Genomic DNA, 26497 nt, shown 5'->3' with positions numbered 1-26497 from the left:
CAATGTTAGTTTGCTGCTTTATAGTCTTTGTGATGTGTGTGGAGGATGTTTCTGACTTAATGCTGCTTTTCTTCTTTTCTGTCTTTGTTCAGGCAGACGCAGACAGTTTTTACACGGCGTGTAACGGCCGCCAGTTCAACTCCATCGAGGACGCAGTGTGCCAACTGGTGTATGTGGAGCGGGCAGAGGTTATAAAGTCTGAAGAGGTAAATATACCCGATATTCTCCACCGACTCAGTTCTTAACATTTACAGGTTTCCAACAAGTCCTGGAAAACTTGGAAAACCCGAAAATTTAGAGACTTGTTTTCCAGTCGTGGAAGCACCTGGAAACTGATTAAAATGACCAAATATCCTGAAAAGAAGTCACACTTTTAAAACAATTTAATTGTATTTAAGCCTGTGTTAATGTCACTGTAGTCAATTTGGAAAGCAGAACAATTGGTTGTGATGAGAAAAGCCAAGTGGATCACGAAAGCGTGTCTCTTAAACCATGAACCATTACAGTTTGTTAGACAATAGCTGCCCTGGAAAACTTTTCCCTGTCCACAAAAAATTATCTATTTTGAAAAACTGATTAATTGAAAAAGTAACTTTTCAAGCAGACGTGTGCTAATTTTCTCCTTTTCAGTTTTTTTATCGTTGTAAACTGAATATCTTTTGTAGGTCAAACACAACGACACATTTAAAGATCGGACTCTGGAACTTTTTTAGGAAAAAAACGAGACATAAATTCGCTTTACGCTCACTAGAATGGTCTTTTTATAACACTGCTGTGGTGAAAATAGAGAGACCGTGCAGACGATGACTGAATCATGTGAGATGGGAAATTCTGCGTGTAGTTGATAAAAGGTTTTATTCCTCAGTGAGAACGTTATCTCTTCCAGAGGTGAACTGTTCACTCCTGATCTTTATTATAAGATAATTACACAGGATAAAACAAGAGGAGAAATGAAAAGGATAGAACATACAATGAAAGGTGAACTGAGCCTGTGGGGAGGAACAACTTTACTGTTTATGCCTTTTTTCTTTGATTTATTTATTAACCACTTTTAAAACAATCTTCCTTTTATCTTTGATTCTCCATCACTACGATATCATCCACAATAGTCAGCCATTATTTGTAATCTATCACAATATTTTATAACATTTTATAGATCAGACAATGACTCAAATAATCAATAATTAATAATAGTTAGTTGCAGCCCTAATGTTCATAAAGCATACAGTGGGTGGTACAATCCTGTCTGTGCAGCACTTACATTGATTATCATCTTTCAACCAGAACAAAGGAAGAAATGGTTGAAATTAAACCTCCACATTGAAAACCTGCAGACTTTTGACCTCTAATAGCACATTGTCTCCTTTCTCTAATCCCCTCCCCTCTGTCTCCCCCCCTTCCCCTCTGTCTACCCCCTCCTCAGGGAGCCAGCCTGCCGGTGATGGAGCTGACCGAGCTGCCAAAGTGCACCGTGTGCCTGGAGAGGATGGACGAGTCGGTCAACGGCATCCTCACCACTCTCTGCAACCACAGCTTTCACAGCCAGTGTCTCCAGCGGTGGGAAGACGCCTCGTGAGTGCTGTAAAGACACACACACACACACACATATGAATGACCACACTGTCCTGCATAATGATGCATTGGGCTTGTGTGTGTGTGTGTGTGTGTGTGTGTGTGGAAATCCCTGGCTCTTCCACTTACAGTCATTTACAGTACTTGATATTTGCTCTCATGAATTACTAATGGCGTAAATAAGCGGACAACACTAAAAGATTTAAAAGATTTTTATCCTGCAGTACCACAGAAATGAGTTTATCCTGGACTTCTTTTAGGGATGTGACTAAAATATACTTCAGCAACATTTCATTAGATGTAGTTTAAATCTGTAGATAAAGGAAGCTTTCTCACTGATGGCAGAGTCACATGCTCTCTCACCTGATCCTTCGTCCACTGGTTATTTCTCCGGGCTTCGTGTCATGTGTTGTTTGTTGTTTTTGTCCTCCTCTATACGTTTTATTCTTCTGTTTCACAAAGGGCCGCCACACAGGTGTGACAATAGATGAATGTGTGCTTCTGTTTCCAGGTGTCCCGTGTGCAGGTACTGTCAAACACCAGAACCAGTGGAAGAGAACAAGTGCTTCGAGTGCGGCGTGCAGGAGGTAATTGACGTCCGTCCGCCGCTCTATCTTCCACCGGATCTTCTGTTTCTGATTCTCCTCCACGTTGCTCTTTTCCTCTGCAGAACCTGTGGATCTGTTTGATCTGCGGCCACATCGGTTGTGGTCGCTACGTTAGCCGGCATGCCTACAAGCACTTTGAGGAAACACAGCATACTTACGCTATGCAGCTCACCAACCACCGGGTCTGGGACTACGCAGGAGGTACTCAGTTTGTGTGTGTGTGTGTATGTGTGTGGAGTTTAGGTAGGTGATAGTAAATTAAAGAATCTATGGCTATTAAAGCTGCTTTAATCAGTTTTGGCCACTAGAGGGCAGAATAATATCAAAGAATCGAGGAAACGTATTTATAGTCTACTAAACCTACTTAAGGCAGTTTCTTCATGCTGCACACGTAGAATAAGATAATTAAAATAAACCAATATGTACAGATATTTATAAACATATACATACATGTATACAGCCAGGGAATAATTCTGCAGTGCATGCTTTGAGTTTGCGTCTGGGGGAATGCAGTCGGCAGTAACAGGATGCTGATGATTGATAAACGAGTTGATGAAAACCCCCTAATGAAGTCGTTGTGGCTGATGTTTTAGCAAGCAGTTGACACAGAGCAACAGTCCGAGCACTACATGGTCTGTTTAGTAGTACTTGCTCAGCTGTTATGGAAATGTAGATTTTTAAATGTTTATTGAGGTCTTGGAGGACTTATTTAAAAAAAAAAAAAAAAAAACATCAAAAGCAAAACTTAACTTATTGGGAAATACTCGACATTCCCTTGGATCTGCCAAATCTTCTCTTTGTTTATCGCCCTTTACATGTCAGAAAATAACGACGTTATAATTTCCCAAAAGCCAGATGTGATTTATTCAGATTGCTCATCCAACAGTCCGAAAAACCCAAAAAATATTCAGTTTACAATAATATTTAACAGAGAAAAGCTGCAGATCCTCATGTTTGAGGAGCTGGAACCAGTGAAACAACAGAACAGTCGCCAATTAATCTTCTGTCAAATGATTGCTTAATAACAAACTTTATTTCTGTAACGCCTCTCAAAAGTTACAAGGTTATTCACAAAACACAATATGTGCAAAGGTCATGTGCATATGTAAAGAGAGAGAGATGAAAGTAAAACAGAGTAAACAGATTGAGTGCTGAACACATTGAGTGTTTCTAAACACATTTTATTTGTGGATTTCTTTTTGCTAACTGACCCACGCGAGCTGATCTTTGTGGTTCCAGATAACTACGTGCATCGGCTGGTGGCCAGTAAGACCGACGGGAAGATGGTGCAGTATGAATGCGAGGGAGACACCTGCCACGCTGAGAAAATTGATGCTCTTCAACTAGAGGTAAGTATTTCCTTTTCTCTCTTTTAGATTCGTTTGCTAAACGAACAGAGAAACGTTAACGTAATGAATTCTCCGTGTGCGCAGTACTCGTACCTGCTGACGAGTCAACTGGAGTCTCAGAGGATTTACTGGGAGAATAAGATCGTTCACCTGGAGAAGGAGACGGCCGAGGAGGTACTGAGTGCTAAACGCAACACTGCCGGGTTTCAGTGGGTTTTCTTTGCTGATATCGACCATATATTTTCTCATTTGTGTTTTTTAACTTCCAGATAAACAACATGAAGGTTAAATTTAAGGAGACCCTGGAGCGCTGCGATAACTTGGAGCGGCGCTTCACAGAAATAAGCAAAGATAAGCAGAGCATGGAGAAAAAGTAGGTGAAGGCTCGTTAGTCTCATCGCAGTTATTCGTACCTGTCACACCTTTTCTGTTTTCTTTTGTTTCTGTCATTTACAGACAAAGGTTGAAGGTTTTCCTGTTTTAATATTATTACTGCCTATGAATTTGACTTTCAAATTTTCTGACGTTATTCTTTGACCATGTTGAATTTGATCTTAATTTTTGTGAACTTTTAAAACGTATTTACTGAACTGTGATCTACCATTTAGTGTTAGTTATGTGATCATGTTTTTCTTAAACCAGTGATAAACTTAGCTGCAGCATTTTGAACCAACTGAAGGCGATGGAGGGAAGTTATAATACCTCTGTACCTACAATACGTATCATAATACAGGGGTTACAATTCATATATACATATATATGATGGATATATTGAAAACTGCATCAAATCTGAGCAAGAAATCACATCCAACAGTTAGTTAATAACCCCGGTTACATTCATAGCACCGCAATACGATAGTTCCTGACACCCCTACCTGTGCAGAGGGCATTAAAGGGCATTAAAGGGCATCAAAGGGCATTAAAGGGCATTATAGGGCGTTTGAGGTCAGACCGCAGCAATAAAACTTACATAAATGTTAAAGACGTTTTTACAAAGCTTTCTAAACAGCTAAATTATTCAAATGCATTTAGAAAGTGGAGGGAAGTGAATCAATAAGTGTGCTCCTGTACATAAAGGCTTAAACAAACACACAAGCACACCATTAGTATTTTACCCCAGAAACATCTTAATCCTCAACTGGAATCTCAACACCCAAACCACAAAACCAGTTGTGGTTTGGGTGTTTAAAGTCAGTGTGTTTAAATGTGTATTTCTGGGCCTGGTCACAGGTGCATTAACAGACAGTTGGACATGTTAAACAGGAAAAGCACAGGTGTTATTAACAACGTTGATTAGGTGTGTCCAATCCAGGTCTTTATGTCGAGCACACTGGCTCACATTATTAACCTTACTGCTTGTTATTTACCTGTTGTGACAAGTCAGAATATTTGTTGTTCAAATGTCCTTCTAAAGGAAAAACTTCCTTTCCTTTAAAAGCCAAGCTGAGGGTCAGGACCCCCAGCAGGGGTCGCCAAAGCTTCATGGTGGGTCACGAGGGCTTCTTGATTTCAAGGGGTATAAGAAAACTTTAAAAATATACAATTCTGTAAGGAAAACTATGAGAATGTCTTTGTTAGATCGAAGTTATGATTGTTAAAAAATAAAAAATACATCATACAGACAGAGAATTGTTTAAAAAATTCCTAAAACCATCAGAAAACTCACCTCTGATGTAATATTTACAGGAAATATTTCATTCATAACTGCACAATTTGGGTTCATCCTACAGTTTATCAGTTGTTTTGTGCTGTTTATTATCACTAAATATATGTCACTTAGTCCGGTGTCGTCAGTTTACTCAGGGATAGAAAAGGAGTCCAGTGCATTTAAAGAGTGTGGAGGAGTTGTTTTTGTGGAGAACTTTGCCAACAGCTCTGTGTTTGTACATCCAGGTGCACTCAGCTAACAACTCGCGTGACGAAGTTGAGCCAAGAGCTGAAGGAGGAGCAGGAGATGAACCGCTGTCTGAGAGCCAATCAGGTCCAGCTGCAGTCCCAGCTGGCCGACGAGGAGCGCAAAGGAAAAGAGAACGGTGAGTGAGGAGGAGGCGACGAAACGAAACCTAAACCATCCAACATGATGTAAGGAGTCTCTGTTGTAAATATGGGCAGCTTCACACTGCAGTTGCATTTGTTCTGATTACATTCCTTCTAAAATCAGGGAGTCAACAACCAGCTCTCCCCCCGGTGCTCTCACACCCAGTCCTAGGAGTCCAGGGCGGTACGGCACCGCTAACTAGCAGTTACTTTACTGTCCGTCAGTTAAACACAGAGAGGGAAAAAGCAGAAAATATCAAATCTGATCCAGTTTCAGTCAAAGTCAGTGACATAGTTGGAGCTGGTGGTGTGTGACTCACTTTATGAGAAGCTGTTATTTTGAGGTAGAACGGTTAGACGGTGGGGATTTAACTGTTTTTGTACCTACTTCTGCCGAGATGATATATAGACATAGATCATTTTAACACGCCCATATCTTCACAGTGCCAGGAGGGACAGCCCGGTCAAACCCAAGTCCTCCGTGTATCTGATCCAATACTTAAAAAATGTTTAGTAAATATGTATCTGAGTCGTCTACATTTGCCCACCCTGTTTGTCACAAACTAACTGACCCAAATACTGAAGGTCCTGGGTCAAAATACAAAGTTATTAAGCTGAAATTATTGATAGGATATGATGGAGAGTTTAACTCAATCAGTCCGATCCTTTAACTGGAGAAAGGTGTAGCTCCCTGTTGCAGTCGTACAGCGGTGGTACAGGTTCTGAACATTGAATGCAGTTATTCTCCGGGCGGCTGCAGTTTCATTCTCACCCCGTTGTTTCTCACAGAATGAACACTAATTAACAAGAGCTGATACGATCTGCTGCCAGCTAAGAATAAGAAGCTGTGATCAGAGTGTGATGTACACTTTGCTGATAAGAGAGAGAGAGGAGAGAAAACACACTGTAGAGTTGCAGCAGTTGCAGTCTGAGGTGGACAAAACATAGAGTTCAATAATTTGATCTGGTTTATTTTAGCCAGTACTGATCCATCAGAATGTGCCCAGAACGGCTCGGCACATCTCTACACACCCCTGGTCTCATTAGCTCGTCTGCTGCTGGCAGAAACAGGAACAGAACATGGCCGTACCCCCATATAGCAGCGGCCCTATGCACCTGAAGCTAGACAAGTTATTTTTGTTCTGCTGTAGAGTACTTCCTCATTTATACGGTAAAATATGCAAAGCATAAACAAATTGCCCCTGCAGACTGTAGCGCGTGAAGGACGGAAGAAATCACACGTCAGCATCAAGAACTTTCTGAGGAGTCTCTGAACCTTCAGTCCACCGCTGCAGAGTCCTCGGCAGACAACCCTGTTTGTGTGTGAAGGCCGACAGGAAAAGAGATTCTTCACTACCACTTTAAGTGTGTGTTTTTATACGGGAACATCACGAGAGGCATGTGGACGTTTGAGGCCCCGCTCTGCCCGAGGGCAACATAAATGTCAAGTCGGAGGTTTGAACGGAAATTTTAGGACTTCAGTTTAGACATACCTGTATTTTTCCTTCAGCGCTCAGCTCGGAGGATGAGGACTGTTTAAACAAATGTCCCTCAGTGCATGTGCTCTCTGTTTATGTGGAAGACACACACACACACACACACACACACACACACAAGTTTGTGCCATTTCACTTGTTATGATGAGCAGCATTCAGACGTTTAATCCACATCTGCAGCTCAGCCACTATATGTGCTTTCCTGTTGGAGTCTTTTTAGAATCACCACAAGTTTCCTGTTGACGTTTATTAACGTGACCCAGTCTTATCTAATTTGTGTGCGTGCGTGTGTGTGTGTGTGTGTGTGTCTCTGTGTTTGTGTTGTTAGTTTAGTTTAATGATGTTATGGTTTCACTCATGCGTTTGGCATTTGGTAGTTTGCGTGGTTACGACACTCAAGCTAATACAACAATAATAAAAAGCTTTATTTCTAACTAAGATAACGACTTATAGAGAAATAAAACATACACTGACGTCAGCATGCTAATATTCTCCCAATCATAATGCTAACATGCTGATGTTTAGCAGCTATTATGTTATAGAGTCTGACAGCAGCAGGGATGAACCTCTCCTTCTTACACCGAGGGTGTAACAGTCTGCTGCCTCTCACCCACTTCCTCTACGGAGTCCAGAGCTCGCTCTCCTGATCAGATTATTGAGTCTCTTCCTGTCCCTGTCCGTACTGCCCCCTCTCCAGCAGACCACAGCATAGAAGATGGCTGAAGCAACCACAGAGTCATCAAACATCCTGAGGAGAGCCCTGCTTACCCCGAAGGACCACAGTCTCCTCAGCGGGTGGAGGCGACTCTGGCCCTTCTTTAAGAGCTTGTTGTGACTTGATGGGTCGTTATTAGTTTTGCATGTATTATATAACTAAAATTAAACATTTGACCAGATGGTGGCGCTAGATGAGAAATCGAAGGATGAATCAAGTTTTTACAGTTCATAATGAACATCAGTGTTTGTATCAGATTTCATGGAAACCCATCCAACAGAGTTATTTCAGTCTCAGGCAACCTGCAGCTTTTTTTTCTCCATTTATCATTGTTGTATATCGTTATCATTATTAACATTCTCCAATTGTAAAAAATGTGCAAATACACAGAGAATTAAAAAAATATTCTAACATTTCCTCAACTAAAATGTTCATCATGTTACCTCCTGACCACCTTTCCCTCTATATTTTGCTGAAACTCCGTATCGGTGTAGCTAGAACTTTCTTTTTTTAAATCCAAAAACAAGAAGAGAGAGAGAATTTAACAGTTCGTGGACAGACCAAAACAGAAATGATCACATTTAATACGTTTAACAGCTCCTGACAGATTTTCTGTCTTTTTTTTTTATAGTAGAAGTTGCTGATCCCTGGTCTGGACTAAAGTGCTACCAATATTTCATCCCTTCAGCCAAGCTGCTAACATTGTCCGTGCTCTCTGTGCTGACGTTTGTCTATCTCACATCCTGTGGCTGTCTGACAGTCAACAGGAGTGTGCAGAGAAACTCTACACCAGCTCATCTGTGGCAACCATTTTTATTTATTATTCATCATTATGAAGATGAAGATGAGGATTGTTATTGCTTGTACGGGGTTTCTTCTCCCACACAGCTTCAGTCCTTGTAGGTCTAAATGTTTATGTCAGTCTCTGGTGTGCAGACAGGAAGTTCACACAGCTGTGCCCTGAGGCCGCCAGTGGTTGTATACATCCTATAGTACGTTACACACTGGAGTCTGGGAGCATATCTTTGGTTTACAGGTTAAGGGAGCTGTGCATCCATCAGTGATTGGCTGAGGCTTCGTTATGATGCGTTAAAGGGTCTATAATCAATATCGGTCGGTTAGGGTGGAAACACTTGTTCAGATACGTAGCGAACATTTAAATCTCATGACTGATGACTTCTGAGCGACTGGTTTTGTTTCTTCCTCTCTTTGAGGTTTATTGGCAGTTGGCGAACGACTGGTTTTGCTTCTGGTTGACCTCTTCTTCTTCTTCTACTGTTTATTACTGTCCAAGGTTCAAGGGTAGCTTTATTATCCCTAAAGGGCAATTTGTTATACAGCCAGCCGTATATACATCATCAACATCGGCGGACAGTAAACAATAGACAACTAAATAAATAAAGTACATAAATACAAATATCTCATAAAGTTATAAAAAGCTGCTGCATGTCGCCACTGTAACGGAGCCTGTAGTGCAAACGTCAGAGAAAACGACGCTCTATTCTAATGTTCACTTCAGAACTGTTTTTTAGTGACATTTCAAAAGTTTGCTTCAGATCAGACAGTTAGATGGAAACACGACTATTGTTTGTCTGTCTGGTTCCCTCTCACCGCTCTCATTGCGTTGTTTCAGCCAGGTAGCTGCTTTCAGAGAGAAAGCTCTTTAAAGCTCACCGGTGGAGCATTTAGCAGCTAAAGATCTTTCTCTCTGTTGGATTTAAATTCATCAGGTGGACACAAACAGGACTGCAAGTGAATGATCATGTCTCTCTGTAACTGCTGGATGTGGAAATGAGTCACTGTGTTTAAAAGATTTATTATTCGTATGTGGAAGTTAACAAGCTTCTTTTAAAGTGTGTTTAAGACGTGTTCACTGTGCGGTGTTGTGCTGCAGGCGAGCGTAAGGACATGGCGATCGGAGAGCTTCAGGAGCAGCTGAGAGACGTGATGTTCTATCTGGAGACGCAGCAGCAGATCGAACACCTCACTCCGGAGGCCCGCAGCGAAATCCAAGAAGGACAGATCAACATCGGGGCCAGCCCGTCGGACAACCCGGCCGGAGCGGGCCCGTCCTCTGGCAGAGGCAGGAGAGGCCGGGGCAGGAAGAGGAAGTAGGCAGCGGGTTACAATCTCCTGGAAACTGCTAGAAACTGTCGCTGCCTCAGGGTGGACACGTTTATGGCACTCCTTTCTTTCTGTTAAACGTGTGTCTGCATCGTTGTGGCTCTCCAGAAAGCACTTGAAGAAGGAGGAGGAGGAGGAGGAGGAGTGACGACGCTCAGCTTCTTGAAGAAAGCGTAAATAGTGATGTTATTTACCTGCACAATTTCCCACCCTAACTCAACGTAGCTTCCACGGGAGGAGACGAGGAGAATGTGGGTGGATCGCTGAATCTTTAAAGACTGCAAGCTTTGTGCTTTCCAAATATTTCCACCAGTGTGATGTAAATCTATTCTGCTATTTCCAAATCTAAAAACAAATCTATTTTGGTCATGAATGATATTTATTTGATCAAAATTCTGTTCATTTGTGCCGAGTCTAACCCCTGTAATAGTACTTCTTCTTATCAAGGTCTGTCTGACGTCTTTATATTCCTTTAAAATGTAAAAGTTTTCCTTTTACGTGAGAGACAAGGAGAAGCTGGTAGATGAATGTTTGCTTTGTGTAAAGGAGAATTATGACCAAGTTTCGTCATAAATCCCAAAAACTAAATTTTTGTCTATTCTTAAGTAAAACGCTGAAACCTTTGTCTTCCTTTGAACGTTATTTCTCCGAGGCACTCAGTGAGCGGGAGGGAGGGGAGGTGTTGAGCCGCCCGGTTGCTCCGTCTGGTGTTGGAAAGTCCAGAGACAGGGAGGCCTTTTAGGGAGGAGCAGGAAGCATGTTTAACTTTCGGTCAGAGGTTCCCAGCCAGGGGTACGAGGACCACAGGGTGTTACTGTATCTGCCAGGAAGCAGCTCCACTAAAGAGAACAAACAGTAATTATGAATCGGATACAGAAATCCACACATTTGCGTTTAGGAGGAAAATAAACACCATTTGGTTTGCAAATTAAGGCGGAGCTTCAGTGTGTAATAAATAATCTACGACAGACTGACAGCTGAGGACTCCTCCCCCCCCCCAACACCTGAGGCAGCTCTTCACCTGAACGCTGGACTGAAACCGAACTGAGCATCAATCCATCACGTACATAAAGATAGCACTTATAAATAATAAGATCTAATCTATTTGTTTATATTATTATTATTATAAAGCTGTTTATTCTTGTCTTTAAATAACAGAAAATGAAATGAATAATCTGTTTAATAAAGTAAACAGAAGCTTCTGCTGTCGTACCACCAGACTAGCTTTTTTAAAAATAAGTATAAAGGGGACTATATGTGAGTTTTATCCTGCAGCGTTTCATTGTAAATAAAATAACCTTAAATCCTTGACTATTGAGGGATTTTCACCGTGGGCTCTGAGAAATGGTGAAAGGCTTTTATTAACTGTTTTCTGATTAATCGGTTATAAAAATAATAATTAGTGGCAGCCCTAGTTATACACGGTTATATACATAACCATATTGATCAGCAGCAACATTAAAAGGCTCCTCCAACTACACTGAACAGCATCTCGAATCTGCCTCTTGTGGATGAAACCAGGGTTCCCACATGACCTGGAAAACCTGGAAAATGATTCAAATCACTAAATATCCTGGAAACATTTTATGAAAGAAAACAAAACCCTGCTTATGTAGCTCATACAGAGGCTTCAGTATTAGACTGAGACTGTTCCATAAGTTAAAGATCTACTGATCTAGGTCACGTTCTCTGACCTCTACCTGTGTGAGTCTGTACATCTGTCCTGTATACAAAGCAACGATCTCACAGCGTATTTTGAAAACACTGCAGTGACCTCTGACCTTCAGTTCAGGGACTTCTGCCAATGTAAACTTGGATATATATTTAGACTGTTTTTCTGCTATCGATCTTCATCAGTTAACTTCAATCATTTCTTCATTGAAGCCATCAACCTGTCTATTAGACCCGATCCCAACTAGGCTGCTTAAAGAAGTTGTTCCCTTAATTGGCACTTCTTTACTGGATATGATTAATCTTTCTTTATTATCAGGATATGTACCACAGTCCTTTAAAGTAGCTGTAATTAAACCCCTTCTTAAAAAGCCCACTCTTGACCCAGGGGTTTTAGCCAACTATAGACCGATTTCTAACCTCCCCTTCCTCTCTAAGATTCTGGAGAAAGTAGTCGCCAAAGAGTTGTGTGACTTTCTACATAACAATAGTTTATTTGAGGATTTTCAATCAGGATTTAGAGTTCATCACAGCACAGAGACAGCTCTGGTTAAAGTTAATAATGACCTTCTGATTGCTTCTGACAATGGACTTGTCTCTGTACTTTTATTAGATCTTAGTGCTGCATTTGACACCATTGACCAAAATATTCTTTTACAGAGACTTGAGCATCAAATTGGCATTAAAGGAACCGCACTAAGCTGGTTTAAGTCATATTTATCAGATCGCTCGCAGTTTGTACATGTTAACGATGAATCTTCAATAAATACTACAGTTAGTCATGGAGTTCCACAAGGTTCTGTACTTGGACCAATACTATTTACTTTATATATGCTCCCTTTAGGCAACATTATTAGGAATCACTCCATTAACTTTCACTGTTATGCAGATGATACGCAGTTATATCTATCAATCAAGCCCAATGAAATTAATCAATTATCTAAATTACAAACATGTCTTAAGGACATAAAATCCTGGATGACTGAAACTCAGAAAAAAACGAAATTCTTGTTCTTGGCCCCAAAAACCTTAGAGACTCACTGTCTAAAGATATAGTTACTCTAGATGGCATTAACTTGGCCTCTAGCACCACTGTCAGGAATCTTGGAGTTCTCTTTGATCAGGATTTGTCATTTAACTCCCACACAAAGCAGACCTCTAGGACTGCCTTCTTTCATTTACGTAATATTAGAAAAATTAGACACATACTATCACAGACAGGTGCAGAAAAACTAATCCATGCAATTTGTTACTTCAAGGCTAGATTACTGCAACTCTTTATTATCAGGTTGCCCCAATAAGTCCATTAAAACACTCCAATTAATTCAGAACACTGCAGCACGAGTACTGACAGGAACTAGAAAAAGAGATCACATCTCTCCTGTACTAGCTACTCTGCATTGGCTCCCTATAAAATGTAGAATAGAATTTAAAATCCTCCTCCTCACCTATAAAGCTCTTCATGGTCAGGCCCCTTCATATCTTAAAGAGCTCATAGTACCCTATTAGCCCTCTAGAACACTACGTTCTCTGAATGCTGGGCTACTTGTGGTTCCTATAGTCTCTAAAAGTAGAACAGGAGCCAGAGCCTTCAGTTACCAAGCTCCTCTCCTGTGGAACCAGCTTCCAGTTGTGGTTCAGGGAGGCAGACACCCTCACCACATTCAAGAGTAGGCTTAAGACATTCCTCTTTGATAAAGCTTATAGTTAGGGCTGGATCAGGTGAGTCCTGAACCATCCCTTAGTTATGCTGCTATAGGCCTAGACTATCGGGGGATTTCCCATGGTGCACTGAGCTCCTCCCCTTCCTCTCTCTTTCTGCACTCATTCATGTCCCTTTAATGCATGTTACTAACTTCACTTCTTCCCCGGAGTTCTTGTGCTTTCTCGTCTCGCAGGTTCTTGTCGATCCTGGTGGAGCCTCCTGCCATGGTCCTGCTAGATTGCCATTGCCAATACTGTTGTTGCTGTGCACCTGTCTGTCTGTCTGTCTCTCGCTCTCTCTCTCTCTCTCTCTCTCTCTCTCTCCCTCTCTCTCACCCCAACTGGTCGAGACCACCCACCTAGAGCCGGAGGATCTGTCCTAGGTTTCTGTCTTTTAACAGGCAGTTTTTCCTTGCCCTTGTCTCCAAGGTCTTGCTCATGGTGGTACTGTTGGGTCTCTGTAATTAATGTTAAAGAGTTCGGTCTAGACCTGCTCTATTTGAAAAGTGTCCTGAGATAACTTCTGTTATGAATTGGCGTTATACAAATAAAATTGAATTGAATTGACCTTAAAGGTACGAGCCTGGGGGGGGATCTGGGGTCTAAAAGAAGACGAGATGAAGCAAATTCATTCACTTTTCTTTTAAGTATTTGTGCTTTTATTGATCATTAACAGTAGCTCAGAGGATCAATGCCACTTTACTGCAAGGGTACAGTTAGCTTAGCTTAGCATAAAGACTGGAAACGAGGGTAAACTGCTAGCCTGGCTCTGCCTCCTTGTGTCTGCTCTTTATGCTAAGCTAAGCTAAGCATCTCCTGGCTGTAGCTTCATTTTTAAACCGACCGATACGAACGAGGGATCATTTTTCTAGAACCTAACTCTCGGCAAAAAAAGGAGAGAGAAAGAGAAAGCAGTTTGTGCTTTTACAACAACTACACGAGTGAAAAAGGATGTGTGTGTCCACAAGCACGTGTGTGTGCAGCTGACTGATAAACATCCTAACTGGACAGCACTATTTCTAGTTTTTTTGGGGTTTTTTTTTTTTGCTATTAAATCTCAATTTCAGTTCAGAGTCGTCCTCCAGCCTTCCATAATGTCGCTGGGTTGTCAGATTGCTGCTGAATGACGCAGTAACCTGCACCTTCTGCACGGTGCTAAAAATACAAATTTACTATATCTGTAGCATCAAAGGGCAGCTTTCATTGTTAGTGTAACTGCTGTAGTCACAAACTGCCACATCTGCCCCGAGGCTGCCGTCCTGTGTGTGACTAACCCCCCTCTTCCTACTACATTAACAGTTTACTCACAGCAGCTTGTTGGAAGTAAACTGTGTACAGAGAAATACGCTGAGGGATGATTCAAGCTCTTGTCTTCATACCGTCTCATCCTTTTCACACCATGGAGCATTAGTCACTGTCCGTGAAACACTGAGGCAGAACTGGAATATGATATTAATACGTACGTTTTTATTAGTGTTTAATCATGTTTGGCCACCGTAGTTTCTCCTGCACACTTGGAACGGGAGGGTGAGACGAGAGGGTTGTAATCTGCAACTGCACCACTAGATGCCACTAAATCCTACACACCTCCTCCTATGTGCCTCCTGCAATGTTTGCTGGTCCTTTAATACCAAATATGAGGTAATCTGGTTTTGGTAGGTATCAGTTTAATCATGTATGTGAGGTACAGCGTGTAGTAAGCTTTATTTTAAAATATTTAGTCGCAGTAGTGGAAGCAGTACTCAGATCTGTTACTTAAACCTACAATGAGTTTTTAACTGGTTATAAAACAGTCTCAACTTCATCCTGATGCCTCAATATGAGCTACATAAACAAACAAGACCCTCAGAGAGAAGATTGTCTGTTTCTATACAGTTTGATTCCCCTTTAAATCAATTACAAACACTACCACTTCTGTCCACAGGGGGCGCCAGAATCAACACAAGTAAAAGTCCTGCATTCAAAATCATCAAAATATAGTTGAAATATCCAAGGGTTCATTATACAGAATGGCCCATATTATATGACTGTATTATATAAGTATTGACTTATGTGAGCTACCAAGCTTGATTGAGCCACATCAATATGTTTCGCATTAATAATCTGAATCTACAAAGCAGTTAGTAACTGAGCCTAATCAGGTAAATGATCAGTAGTAATCAAATGAGTATGCAAAAACCTCCACACCTCTCGGTTTTCTATTCATAACTTTATATGACCTTTACAGTCAGTCGTACACCCACACAACTGTGGTATGACATAGTATGACAGCTATTTAAACAATGTCACCGTTTCCTGTCGTAGAAGACAAACTCCTCACATTCAGTCTTTTTATTAGGGTTGAAATCATTACGCTACAAAAGTCTATATTCAACTCAATCTACAAGACCCAGTTTCTTAATTCTGTCACATTTTAACATGCCGATGGCACAATATCAGTGTTTTTACTCTAATTACATTCATTAGGGGGCATTCAGCTCACACACACACAACTAAAAGCAACCATACGACTGTAACACGATGAAGCAGCTCTGTGAACCTATAGCCACACACCAGCATGTTAGGTATAATGTTTACGGTGTTCGCAGTCTTAGTTTAGCTTTAGATCTCGCCTTGATACTTAATTATTTTTTGTTTAGTTGTGTACTTTCTGTTGTTGAGGACCCCATTGAGAACGAGATGGTTCATCCCAAATTCATCCCTAATAAAGAATTCATTAGCAGTAAACAAAGTGCAGCTGAGGTTGTCATTCGTTTAATTGGTCAAATATTGGACAAACTCAGTGTTTACCTGATGAATCTGGTAGATGAAGAGTTTATAGTTCATCCTCTGAGGAACATGAACCTCTGGTGACACAGCTAGCATGCCTAAACAAACCCACTCCATTAAAAAGGCCCCATGATACATAAAACGGATATATTCGTGATTAGATCATCCAACCTGCTTTTGTGATTAATCATGTCAATTCAGCGACCACAGCGTCACATCCTTTGATTAGCATTGTTTCTGCAGGTTTGACCTATTTACAACCATTATGAATGCAGTTTCAGACCTTTGTAGGGGCCATACTGGCAACGACGTACAAAGGATGTGACGGGAAATGGGTTCAGTTTTTACCGAGTGATCAATGCACATTTTATTCCCCAAAACACATTTAATCCAATCAATTTTTAAGTCCTATTGAAATCATATTATAGACATTTTAAGGCCTCAAAACTCTGATGATTGGATTTTAGACCCGGCAGACATTTACACAGATTAAAGGAACATTTTGACAGCAAATAAGAACATTTTATGAACAAATTAAGAATAAAATCAGCTAAAATTAGATCTCAGAACATGACGATACCCTCTTTTGTTCATTAATACGATCATACAGGTACGTTTAATTGTTTAATTCATAAATTAATGTTGGGGGTTTTGAAGTTAGGATTTGATTTCCACCTTTAAACACCATTAGAAAAAGCGAGCACTCAACCTGGATCCGGGCTGTTTTTTAAAAACCCAACACTGAGTGGCTGTGAAATAAACCTGACGTGGTGTATTATGTGTCTTTGAAAAAAGCAGAAACTGGACAGAAGAGTGAGAATGAAGGAGGAGGAGCCTGCAGATGGTTGAGAACAGGAATTGGAGGTAAGATAGACAGATAGGAGGGCCCTTCCTGAGTTGAGCTTGCTTTGCTGTGTGGGGCTGTTCTCTCCTTCCTCCACTCCCAAAACTATGGACTAGACCTACACAGAAAAAGTCTCTTTAGAAGCATTTAAGCTACATTGACGGTAAGAAAACTGCTTTTTTTTTTTTCTTCTTGTGTGTTTTCTCTCAGTTTTCATTCAACCATTTCCCCCTCTCCTCTCCTCTCCTCTCCTTTGCTCTGCTTTGCACACACACAGGCTGCAGGGTGAAGTTATGTGTGTGCAGCTGGGTGTGAGGTAGTAACTCAGTACCTGTCTACACACAAGAAAAAGCTTCATTTATAGACTGTTACACACGCTTTAAACCTGCAACCTGTGTTTCATTCTCAGCTGGAAGTTTTTGAATGTTTCTGCAGCTAAATCAGAGAAGAAATGTTTTTTTGTTTGTTTTTTTAAGCACAGTAAATATCATCAAAGTGCTAAAGAGCTCTAAAATTCCTGGTATGCAACCGGTCCTTCAGGCCCCTGCATGTGAAAAGACAAGATAAAGCACTGATAGTGTCTCTCTTTCTCTCTCTCTCTCTCTCTCTCTCTCTCTCTCTCTCTCTCTCTCTCTCTCCCCTGTGTATGCTGTGCTAGATTCTTTTGTGCTGAAGTAAAAGAGGCTCTGACGTGAGTTTTATAACTTTACCTTCATCTGAGCCAAGAGTAATATCCAGCTCCAGCTCAGAGTCACACAATGCTCAACACTGTGCTCATTTCTCATCGGGATCAAAGCTGTTCTTCCTCCTGCCAGCAACAGAGGCGTCTGAGTATTGATTGTGTTAACTTGAAGTTGTTGACCCAACCTCTGGGTGTAACCGATAGTTCTTCCTTTTTCTTTCAACCTCCTGAAAGTCACACTATGTGCTATAAAACACCCCTCTTGATTTCACATTTAGAGTCTTAAACGGATCTTTTTGCAGACTAAACTTGAAGAATGTGAATCATTTGAAGATGCATGAACTTTAGTGTTTAATTAAGTCAAGAGTTGCAGAAAAAAAAGCCCATAAATAATGTAATTGAAGGGGATTTTGCGTATATGATGCATGCAAAAGCTGCTACAATGCTCTCACTTGTGTGCACATCCACACAGGTGGTGAATGTTCCTGAATGGATCGCACTTCCTTCTTTCTGCACGAACGTTTCCAGAGTATTTTTCACTTGATTTGAATATTTTGCTGGAGGGAAATCAACGTGGTGGGTTGGAAGAGGAGATCTGTGCCTGGAAGGCCGTGTTATGTAAGCGTGGAAGTCTATGAAGCAGCAATAAACTGATCAGATTAAGGTGTAAAATAACAAAAAGAGAAGATGAAACAGAGAGATGTGATATCAGAGATGTTATCAAAACATTATAAAGATATCTTATCAGTTTACCCAGAATCCTCTCATCGTTTTCTTCACTGCTGTCATATATCTGGAACTATTTTCGTTTTGCTTCACTGGCGTTACTTCCTTAATTCTAGTTATTTTACTCCTCTTGCTGCAACACACTGACTTTACCGTCAGACGAGAGGAAATAGCCGCCTCACCGGCAACTATTTCTCACACTCCTCCTCTCTTAGACCCCCCAGCAGCTCCAACCTACGTGCCGAGGTATGAGAAGTCAGCCTCATACCGCGCAGCAAGTGACAGCATGACATCGCAGTTTAACATCTGTCTGTGGTTACAAGTACCAGCCTCACTAAGCGTGGGTGTCGCTGGTGTTGAGAAATTAATGGTTTGATAGCATGAGAGGAAGGAAAGTTTTTCTTTTCCTGTTTTGCAGCTGAGTCTTTTTTTTGGCATCAAAAATAAAGGTGCAAGTTGTTGAATTGTGACAGTATTTATAGATTAACACTGGTACTACAGCAGAATAATATCGTAGCATTAGAAAGTTAAGAAACTTCCAAGAGACAAAAATGTAAAGAAATACATTTAGATACAGTAGAGGGTGAAATATGACACTTTAATGTGGTAAAGCTCAAAAACACCTCAAGTTTTCTGCCCCCAATGGTGCACAGAGGAATCACTGCTATAATTATATAAAAAACACAATATTCATATAAAAATACTACAAAATTTCACATGAAAATGCTTAAATTAGGAGATTATTGAAATGTGATTTACGTAAAATACGAGCTAAACTGTGATGTGCGAGATAGTAAGCTGAGGTAAAATGAATGGTTCTAAAACACTGCAAAAAGACAGATTAATATAAAATAATATATAAAATATATGAGTAATAATCGAGGAATTTTAGGGGCAAGTATTGAAACATTTTTTCTTGACACTCAAAGATTGTTTGCAGACAGGCTTTTGAGTGGCGCAGATTATAAAATTTAAATTAAAATATGGATTATTTTCAGGGTATTGGCTCATTTTAATCAATTTCTCTACATTTCCAGGTGTGTGAACCTTGAAAAACATTTAAATATGTAACAAAAAGTAATGAAATTACATTACTTTAATATTGTGATACTCAAATTGGGTTAGTGATTCATTTTTTTCACAGGTAACAACTGACACACCTGACAGGTAACAGGTCAAACATCCAGCAGACCACAAAGGGTTGAAGTTAGAGCTTAAGTAGCCGTTAAGGTTACACTTTATGGCTGACGGTAAAGGAAAATCAGAAGTGACAGAAGTTAAAGATAACATCTTCTAGCAAGTTATTTATGGTTGATTTCAGTACACATTAAAGTGCATATTTATACTACGATATAGTCTAGCTACTGCATACTACGTGGTAGATTTAGTAGGTGGTTTCGAATAGACCTCAGACACTTGTAGCTAACGTTATAGCCTAGGTAACTAAGGAAGTAGGCTGCCTCATTTAGACTGTAATGTGCTATAAAAGTTATAATTTATTACAGGATTTATTCCATATGACATGTTAATCCTAAAAGAATCCAACAAAACTGGTAAAACAAACTTAACATGAAGGTGACATGAGGTTTGGGAGTCATGTTTTATAAAGCAGCGATGTGAAATAGTTGGGCTGTGGAAGCGGTTTGCTCAGTTCGCAGAGAGCAGAGGTTAACCATAAAGGTAGAAACATCTTGTTTCCAAGAATGTGTATGTGCTCTGCTATAATTTCTCTTTCGGATTTACACTTTGTATTCAGGAACAATCTGCAGTGTGATATAAATATAATTAAACTAGAGCTACTACTGCCACTGGCACTGGTCATTGAGGTATAAAGGTTTCCCTGAAGAGCAGCTTTAATGTGATCTTTGTGATCTTCGTGTTATTAAGGATGGATTTAATTTTCTGTTTCACTGCCCCGTTGTACAATGACGTGAGGAACAAACTGTTTGAAAGAATCCAAATGAAGAAACCTGATTCATTTGTTATGTGGCCATCATGGCTGATGTTGCTTTGGTGGCTGGGCACCATCAACGTTTAAATACCGTACAACTTCCAATAAAAGCAGGGTCCCTAATAGACGCAGGTCCCTTTTAAAAGCCTGGCGTGGCTACACGTTTTGACAAATAAACGCAGGTCTCCAATAGAGGCCTGGTCTGGATTTGGATGAGCGAGTTTTAAATTGTTTCAATCTCCTACACAAATATAAATGTTTAAACTTTTGTCAGTATGTACATCATTAGATCAGTTATAGATTCAATCGTTCAGTATATTCTACGAAAACTATCAACAACAAAGTGTAACGTTAATTCATGCTGACTTACCGGTAACACGGTAAACAAGAGAGACGGAAAAAACCTCTGAAGCATCATAATCATCATGTTAGTTGTCAGATTTGCTGAACAAAATCTCAAGAGAAGCAGCAGTTAGAGTTTAGTTTATTTTTGTGCTAAAGGAATCAAACGCCTGTCCCAAATAGAGGCCTGTCCCAAATAAAGGCCTGTCCCAAATAAAGGCCTGTCCCAAATAGAGGCCTGTCCCTAATAAACGCCTGTCCCAAATAAAGGCCTGTCCCAAATAAAGGCCTGTCCCTAATAAAGGCCTGTCCCAAATAGAGGCCTGTCTCAAATAAAGGCCTGTCCCTAGATAAAGGCGGGGGGGGAGTTCAGTGATTTAAGCAAATAAACGGCTATTATTAGAAGTTTTACGGTATGTAAAATTTAACTAACTATGATATGGCCGACAGTGAAAGAAATCTTAAGTTGTTCATAATAAAGATAACATCTTCTTCTAACAAATTAAACATTAAAATATTTAAGCTATAGATTTAGACTCTAGACTGCAACAGTAACTAACATTTATAGCCTTCTTAGCTAACGAAGCAGGCTAATGCCACCTTCATGTTAAGACTGTAATGTGCGTTAAAAGTTATCATTTATTACAGGATTTTCTTGAATTATAATTAAATTAAGACTTAGATGGAGGCAGAGGTACCTTACGTTTATTTCCTATGAGGTTTAACTAACTGATCATTTCTTTAAGTATTTAAAACCAAGATAAGGAGAAAGAACATCTTAAGGAAACCTTAACTCAGATCTTTTTGTGCAACCGGCCCTGCGTACTACATTTCCCATAAGCCCGAGCACACAGATAATATTGTTATTATATACAATATAAAAAATATTGATTATGACTGGTTTCTCTCTCTCTCTCTGCAGATGAGTGACCAGGACAGCAGCGCCTCGGCGTCTCAAACAGAGGAGGAGTTTGAGGGAGAGATGGATGAAGAGATGGATGAAGAGATGGATGAAGAGGCAGAGGGCGAAGGAGAAAAAGATGACAAACACAGGGCCAGTCCGGTCCCCAGTCTGTCCAGCTTCTCCTCGTCTCTGCGCGCCGTCATACGCATCAAGCAGAAGTACCAGGCCATAAAGAAGCGGCGCCAGGAGCTGGCCCTGGGCCTGGCGGGAGTCGGGACCCTCACAGGGGCCCCGGCTCGAACCAGCCCCAAAATCTTCACCTTCGATGGAGTCACCCCCTCCGCCTTCTCCTCCCTGTCGTCCTCCGTCCCTCAGAGGAAGAAGAGGAGGAGGAGGAAACGGGTGCTGTATCCCAACGGAGGAGGCTGCAGGGCCCCGCCGAAGCAGGAGCGCAGCCGAGCCAAGTACTGCCTCTACCTGCTCTTCGCCATCGTCTTCATCCAGGTGAAATACAATAAGCGTAATTAGCATTAATAATCACTTTAGTGGACAATATTTCAGCCACTGTTTGGCCAGGTTGGACAATATTGGAGAGTTTTTGGGGGTTGTTGAGGTTGCTGAATCCATTTGTGACGCCACAGGTACATTTATTATATTGCTCAAACATAACTCGTAACACCGGCAGTCATGCCCACAACTGTCTGTTAACACAAAAAGAAACCAAAATGAGCTCAGCCCGAATTAACTTCCCCAACCCTAGAGAGGAATTTGTATTGTGACTGTGATGGATCAAATATACACTCAACTGTCTACGTGCTCGGTCATGTTAGTGTTCATTCAGACTATTAATAAAAATAAACAGTTGTTATTCAAGCCTCAGATCATTAACTAGTCTTCAGTGAGAGTCTTGGCTCATTTACAGATCATTTATGCCTCGTGGGTTCTTAATCCGGCGTGATTGTTGTCTGCCGTTTGTTATTTCCAGTTTGCTAATGTCAGCAGCTGAGCGGAAAATAAAACACCGCCTGTTGCCCTCTGCAGTGCAACAACAAAGACTGTCTGTACAGATTACAGAGACAGTTTGCATTAGGAAACAAATGGACTGGGAAATGTAAAAAAGTTCTGAACATGACACTGAAAATGCTGCTTTATACCTCACTAAAGTAATTTTATTATCTTATTTGAGACTCAAATCTTTATTAGGAATAACCCCTTGAGATGTACCTTTTTGTTTTTAAGTGCGTCCTCAGTGACTTAAAGTATTAAATACACAATTACATTTAATAAAATAACAGTATAATTAAACCAAATGTGATGAAAACAAAACAAAAAAACAACAAAAAACTGTAAATATCAGGACAAAATGAGAGGATTATTCATCCGTAGTTTAGAGTCAGTGAAAGTAACAATTACAAACCATGATATTAAGTGTTATTATGAATAAGTACAATTGATCCTATATTTGATCTATATTTATTCTGAAGAGGTTTTTTAATGTGTGATCTGTTCACACAGGAACAGACACACATACTTACTGTGTGTCTGTTTCCGTGTGTCCTGGAAAACCTGGAAATTTAGAGACAAGTTTTCCAGTCATAGAAACACCAGGAGATTATCCTGCAAATAATCTGTGTTCTGGGAAGTTTTTAAATTGTATTTTAGTGTAAATTAAAATTAAAACGCAGTAAAAACGTATCAATAGAAGGCAGCCTACAGCAGCCGGTAAATTATATGAGCGTTTGTGAGCAAGTGCTGTCCTGGAAAAGGTCCTGGAAAAAAAGTTGGAGCCCTGTTCTCTCACAATGTACAAAGAATATCAAGGAGCTGCTCACATCTGGAAAAAAGACCCAAAACAATTGACGCAGCAGCTCCAAGAACTATGAAGATACTGGAAAAACATGTTCAGTTTTATTGACATCTACTGGTTTTCTTTCCAGGTGTACAACGCCATCGAGAACCTGGACGACCACGTTCTCAGGTACGACCTGGAGGGGCTGGAGAAGACGCTGAGGAGAGAGGTGTTCGGGCAGCAGGGAGCTGTGGAGGGTCTGCTGTCCCACCTGAAGGACTACCTGTCCACCTACGTCCACAACAAGCCCCTGGTGGTGTCCCTGCACGGCCCCAGCGGCGTGGGAAAGAGCCACCTGGGGCGCCTCCTGGCCGGACACTTCCGCTCCGTGGTGGGGGAGACGCTGGTGCTGCAGTACTACGTCCTCCACCACTGTCCCCAGGAGGCCGACGCCCTGCAGTGCGCCCGCAACCTCTCCGCTCTCATCTCGGAGATGGTGGAACGCGCCGAGGAGGAGGAGAAGATCCCGCTCTTCATCTTCGACGAGGCCGAGCACATGCACGACGAGATCCTGGACGCGCTGAAGCAACTCGTGGCGTCCAAACAGTCCAACGAGTACCTGAACGCCATCTACCTGTTCCTGAGCAACCTGGGTCACGCGCACATCACCAAACACATGCTGCACAACTCCTCAAGTATTTCAGCATCCGGTCGCCATAGTAACCTGGTGAAAGAGCTGACTCCCATATTACGCAACACTCTGGAGAAGCTTCACCTCCTGTGGACAGAGGCGGACATCTTACCTCTGAGCCTTTTGGAGAAAGGTCACGTGATGGAGTGCTTCCTGGACGAAATGACTCGAGAGGGGTTCTACCCGGATCATACCAACATAGAGCGCCTCGCGGGGGAGATTGAGTATTACCCCGCGGTGGGGGGGCATGAATATTCCCAGACTGGCTGCAAGCAAGTGGTGGCCAAAGTCAATCTGCTGTGAAATCCTCTGCAGGAAATGTTTGGATGTTTCACATTCTTTCAAAAAAACAAAAAGAAAACCCCGTGAAGAAAGAGTGCGTGAGGAGCGAGGGAGGGGTTAAAGGTTATGAAACTTGAATGACACAACTCAGAGTCAGACCACACTTTCAAGAGCAGTTCTGAAAGAGTGAAATAAGACAGAAGGAACGCTGAAGACATTCGGCTCTGTCGTGGGAACTGGCGTGAATCCTGTGAAGAGCCCCCCCCCCCATCCCGGGTCCACAAACAGTCCTTAAAGGGTCAGTTCACCGAAGTTATGACACAAACATGCAGATAGTTTAGATTTTGAGGTATCGGCCTGCATGCAAACACAACGGAGGTGCCAGTGAGTTAGTTTATTACACCTCCAGAGGACCATGTGCAAGAGGTTATCTCCGTTAGCCGTGCAGCGAGTTGGGGACAATATCGATGTGGGGACTGGATTTGAGACCAGAATTAGTTTGGATTTAGGTGAAACTGGATCATATTTAATGTAGAAAATATGTGCTGGTTTTCCCCCTGATGTCGTCCTCCGACTCTGCCTCAACTCCCAGTAAATGTCTGAAGTTCCTGATGGGAATATATAGCTTTACTTTTACTTGCTAAAGTAACCGATAACAGCCAAGTGTTAGCTAAGTTAGCTCTGCTGCTAGCGGTCCTGTTAACTGAGCCCAGTTCTGATGTCTGCTCGCCACCAGCATCCGGTGCTCGCTGCATTAACAAACACATATTCATGGTCCTTTGTGGATGAATTTCCATGACTTCATTGGTCCTCTGACCTTTTCCTGGAGCCCTGCAAGCAAGTTTACATGTTTGGTTTTAAGTGAATAATCTCCACCCGTCAGGATGAAGTGTAATAACTTTGGCGAATGCTTAACGGTGGAGACATCCAACACCCCTGACGGATACCGTGCAACAACGACACAGCACGTAATGCAACATCAGCTGTTGTGGGTTTGCAAAGTGTTGCTGCTGCACAGTTAATGTGCAGAGAGGACGGGACGAGGCTCACCGCTCTCCTGCTGCTGAAACTAACATCAGCAACAACAACAACAACAACAACAACAACAGCATATATCTTGGCAAACTGTCCGTGTCCAAGTAATTAAATGTTACCTGAGACACTCAAACCCTGGCTGGAAGTATTGTGTGGCAGGCAAAGCACAGAAGAAGGTTTTAAAATCTAAAGGTTGGGTTTATTTTCCCACAAACGATTCAACAAGAGGTCAACAAACCAGAATTCTACTGAAACATAAGGCTAAAATTAAAAGTAGACTAACAGAACGAGCTGTCGGATCAAACCAATAAATACACACAGGGGAGGACGGCACACACAGTAACTAAGGTTCCCTCCCCCGTGCTGTCAGCCTCTTGGTTTGGTCCTCTGTTTAAAACCAGGCTCCGCCCTCCGCCTCATCTTTTACTCAAAACCAGGAAGAAGAACTGAGCAGCCAGGTAACTCCAAGCAGAGAGAAATGAATGAATAACTTCATTAAACCAACTAGTAAAATGACAAAACAGTAGAAACTAACACACAGAATTTATTAGAAACGCTTAACCCACCTTTAACTTTTCATCTAGCGCCACCATCAGGTCATCAGGTCATCAGGTCCCATCAGATGTACTTTGTTTAGTGCTATCGTTCGCTCAGATGGTCACAGTGGGCGTGTTCATGATCTGGGTGAGCTGACCCTTTAACCTCTCTCAGACAGAACTACTTTATCAGGCAGCTGAAGCAGACACAGGAGTGAGACCGATATCGGTTGATCAATAAGTGGAAGTTTCGATTTTTAGAATTCATCAGATACTAACACATTTTAGAAATGTCTTTTATTAATGCTAGTGCAAGTCAGCAGATTGTGACGATGTTTCTGCAGACACCGAGCTGCCGCCTCGTTCAGCTACAGGATGAAGCTCGCCTGCGTACGTTTCTTCTTTTCATTGAAGAATATTTGGTCCCTGCCAAGTTTATTTATTAGGGGAAAGATATTTTTTGCATGGATGTACTTTATGTTCAAAGAGAGCAACTTTAAGTAGACACAGACTCGCACTAGCATTAAGATTTCATTTTTGTTACTGACCTGATGAGACTTAATCCGTCTTGTATGTTAAATGTTAAATGTTCTGTATTCAGTTTATATTTCTAATTTAAACTTCAATGTGTAATGAGTGCCTTGGAATTAAAGACACCATTTAAACATGA

At 41.3% G+C, this 26497-nt stretch overlaps 2 protein-coding genes and 1 long non-coding RNA gene across 4 annotated transcripts in view; 2 read left to right on the top strand and 1 right to left on the bottom strand.

Moving 5' to 3' along the window:
• brap (BRCA1 associated protein) overlaps nt 1-10524 on the top strand; it is a 13940-nt gene extending 3416 nt beyond the window's left edge. For both annotated transcript variants that reach the window (XM_051411804.1, XM_051411803.1), the window contains exons 5-13: nt 93-206; nt 1424-1572; nt 2084-2159; nt 2243-2381; nt 3420-3529; nt 3614-3703; nt 3799-3902; nt 5423-5562; nt 9672-10524. In XM_051411804.1, coding sequence (XP_051267764.1) covers nt 93-206; nt 1424-1572; nt 2084-2159; nt 2243-2381; nt 3420-3529; nt 3614-3703; nt 3799-3902; nt 5423-5562; nt 9672-9892 — 1143 coding nt within the window. In that variant the 3' untranslated portion in view covers nt 9893-10524. The remainder of the gene's footprint in view (nt 1-92; nt 207-1423; nt 1573-2083; nt 2160-2242; nt 2382-3419; nt 3530-3613; nt 3704-3798; nt 3903-5422; nt 5563-9671) is intronic.
• On the bottom strand, nt 10335-17714 carry LOC127370100 (uncharacterized). Its single transcript, XR_007886142.1, has 2 exons — nt 17600-17714; nt 10335-10740 (listed from the first exon to the last, which is right to left on the bottom strand). It is a non-coding gene; the product is annotated as an uncharacterized LOC127370100 (long non-coding RNA).
• tor4aa (torsin family 4, member Aa) lies at nt 16898-26497 on the top strand. The gene is made up of 3 exons (XM_051411815.1): nt 16898-17052; nt 21513-21998; nt 23432-26497. Exons 2-3 carry the CDS (start codon nt 21513-21515, stop codon nt 24275-24277), a joined length of 1332 nt encoding a protein of 443 aa, XP_051267775.1. The 5' UTR covers nt 16898-17052; the 3' UTR covers nt 24278-26497.

This window comes from Dicentrarchus labrax, unplaced genomic scaffold (genome assembly GCF_905237075.1).
Source record: "Dicentrarchus labrax unplaced genomic scaffold, dlabrax2021, whole genome shotgun sequence".
In the NCBI taxonomy this organism is placed as follows: domain Eukaryota; kingdom Metazoa; phylum Chordata; class Actinopteri; family Moronidae; genus Dicentrarchus; species Dicentrarchus labrax.
The sequence above is the reverse complement of the archived record's forward strand: the minus strand, read 5'-3'. Positions and strand labels throughout refer to the sequence as shown.

What these genes read in the sequence shown, in the direction of transcription:
- tor4aa (XM_051411815.1), top strand. Translation starts at nt 21,513, where the DNA reads ATGAGTGACCAGGACAGCAGCGCCTCGGCGTCTCAAACAGAGGAGGAG. An exon ending in TCGCCATCGTCTTCATCCAG is followed by an intron (nt 21,999 to 23,431) that starts GTGAAATACAAT and finishes TTTTCTTTCCAG; the next exon opens with GTGTACAACGCCATCGAGAA.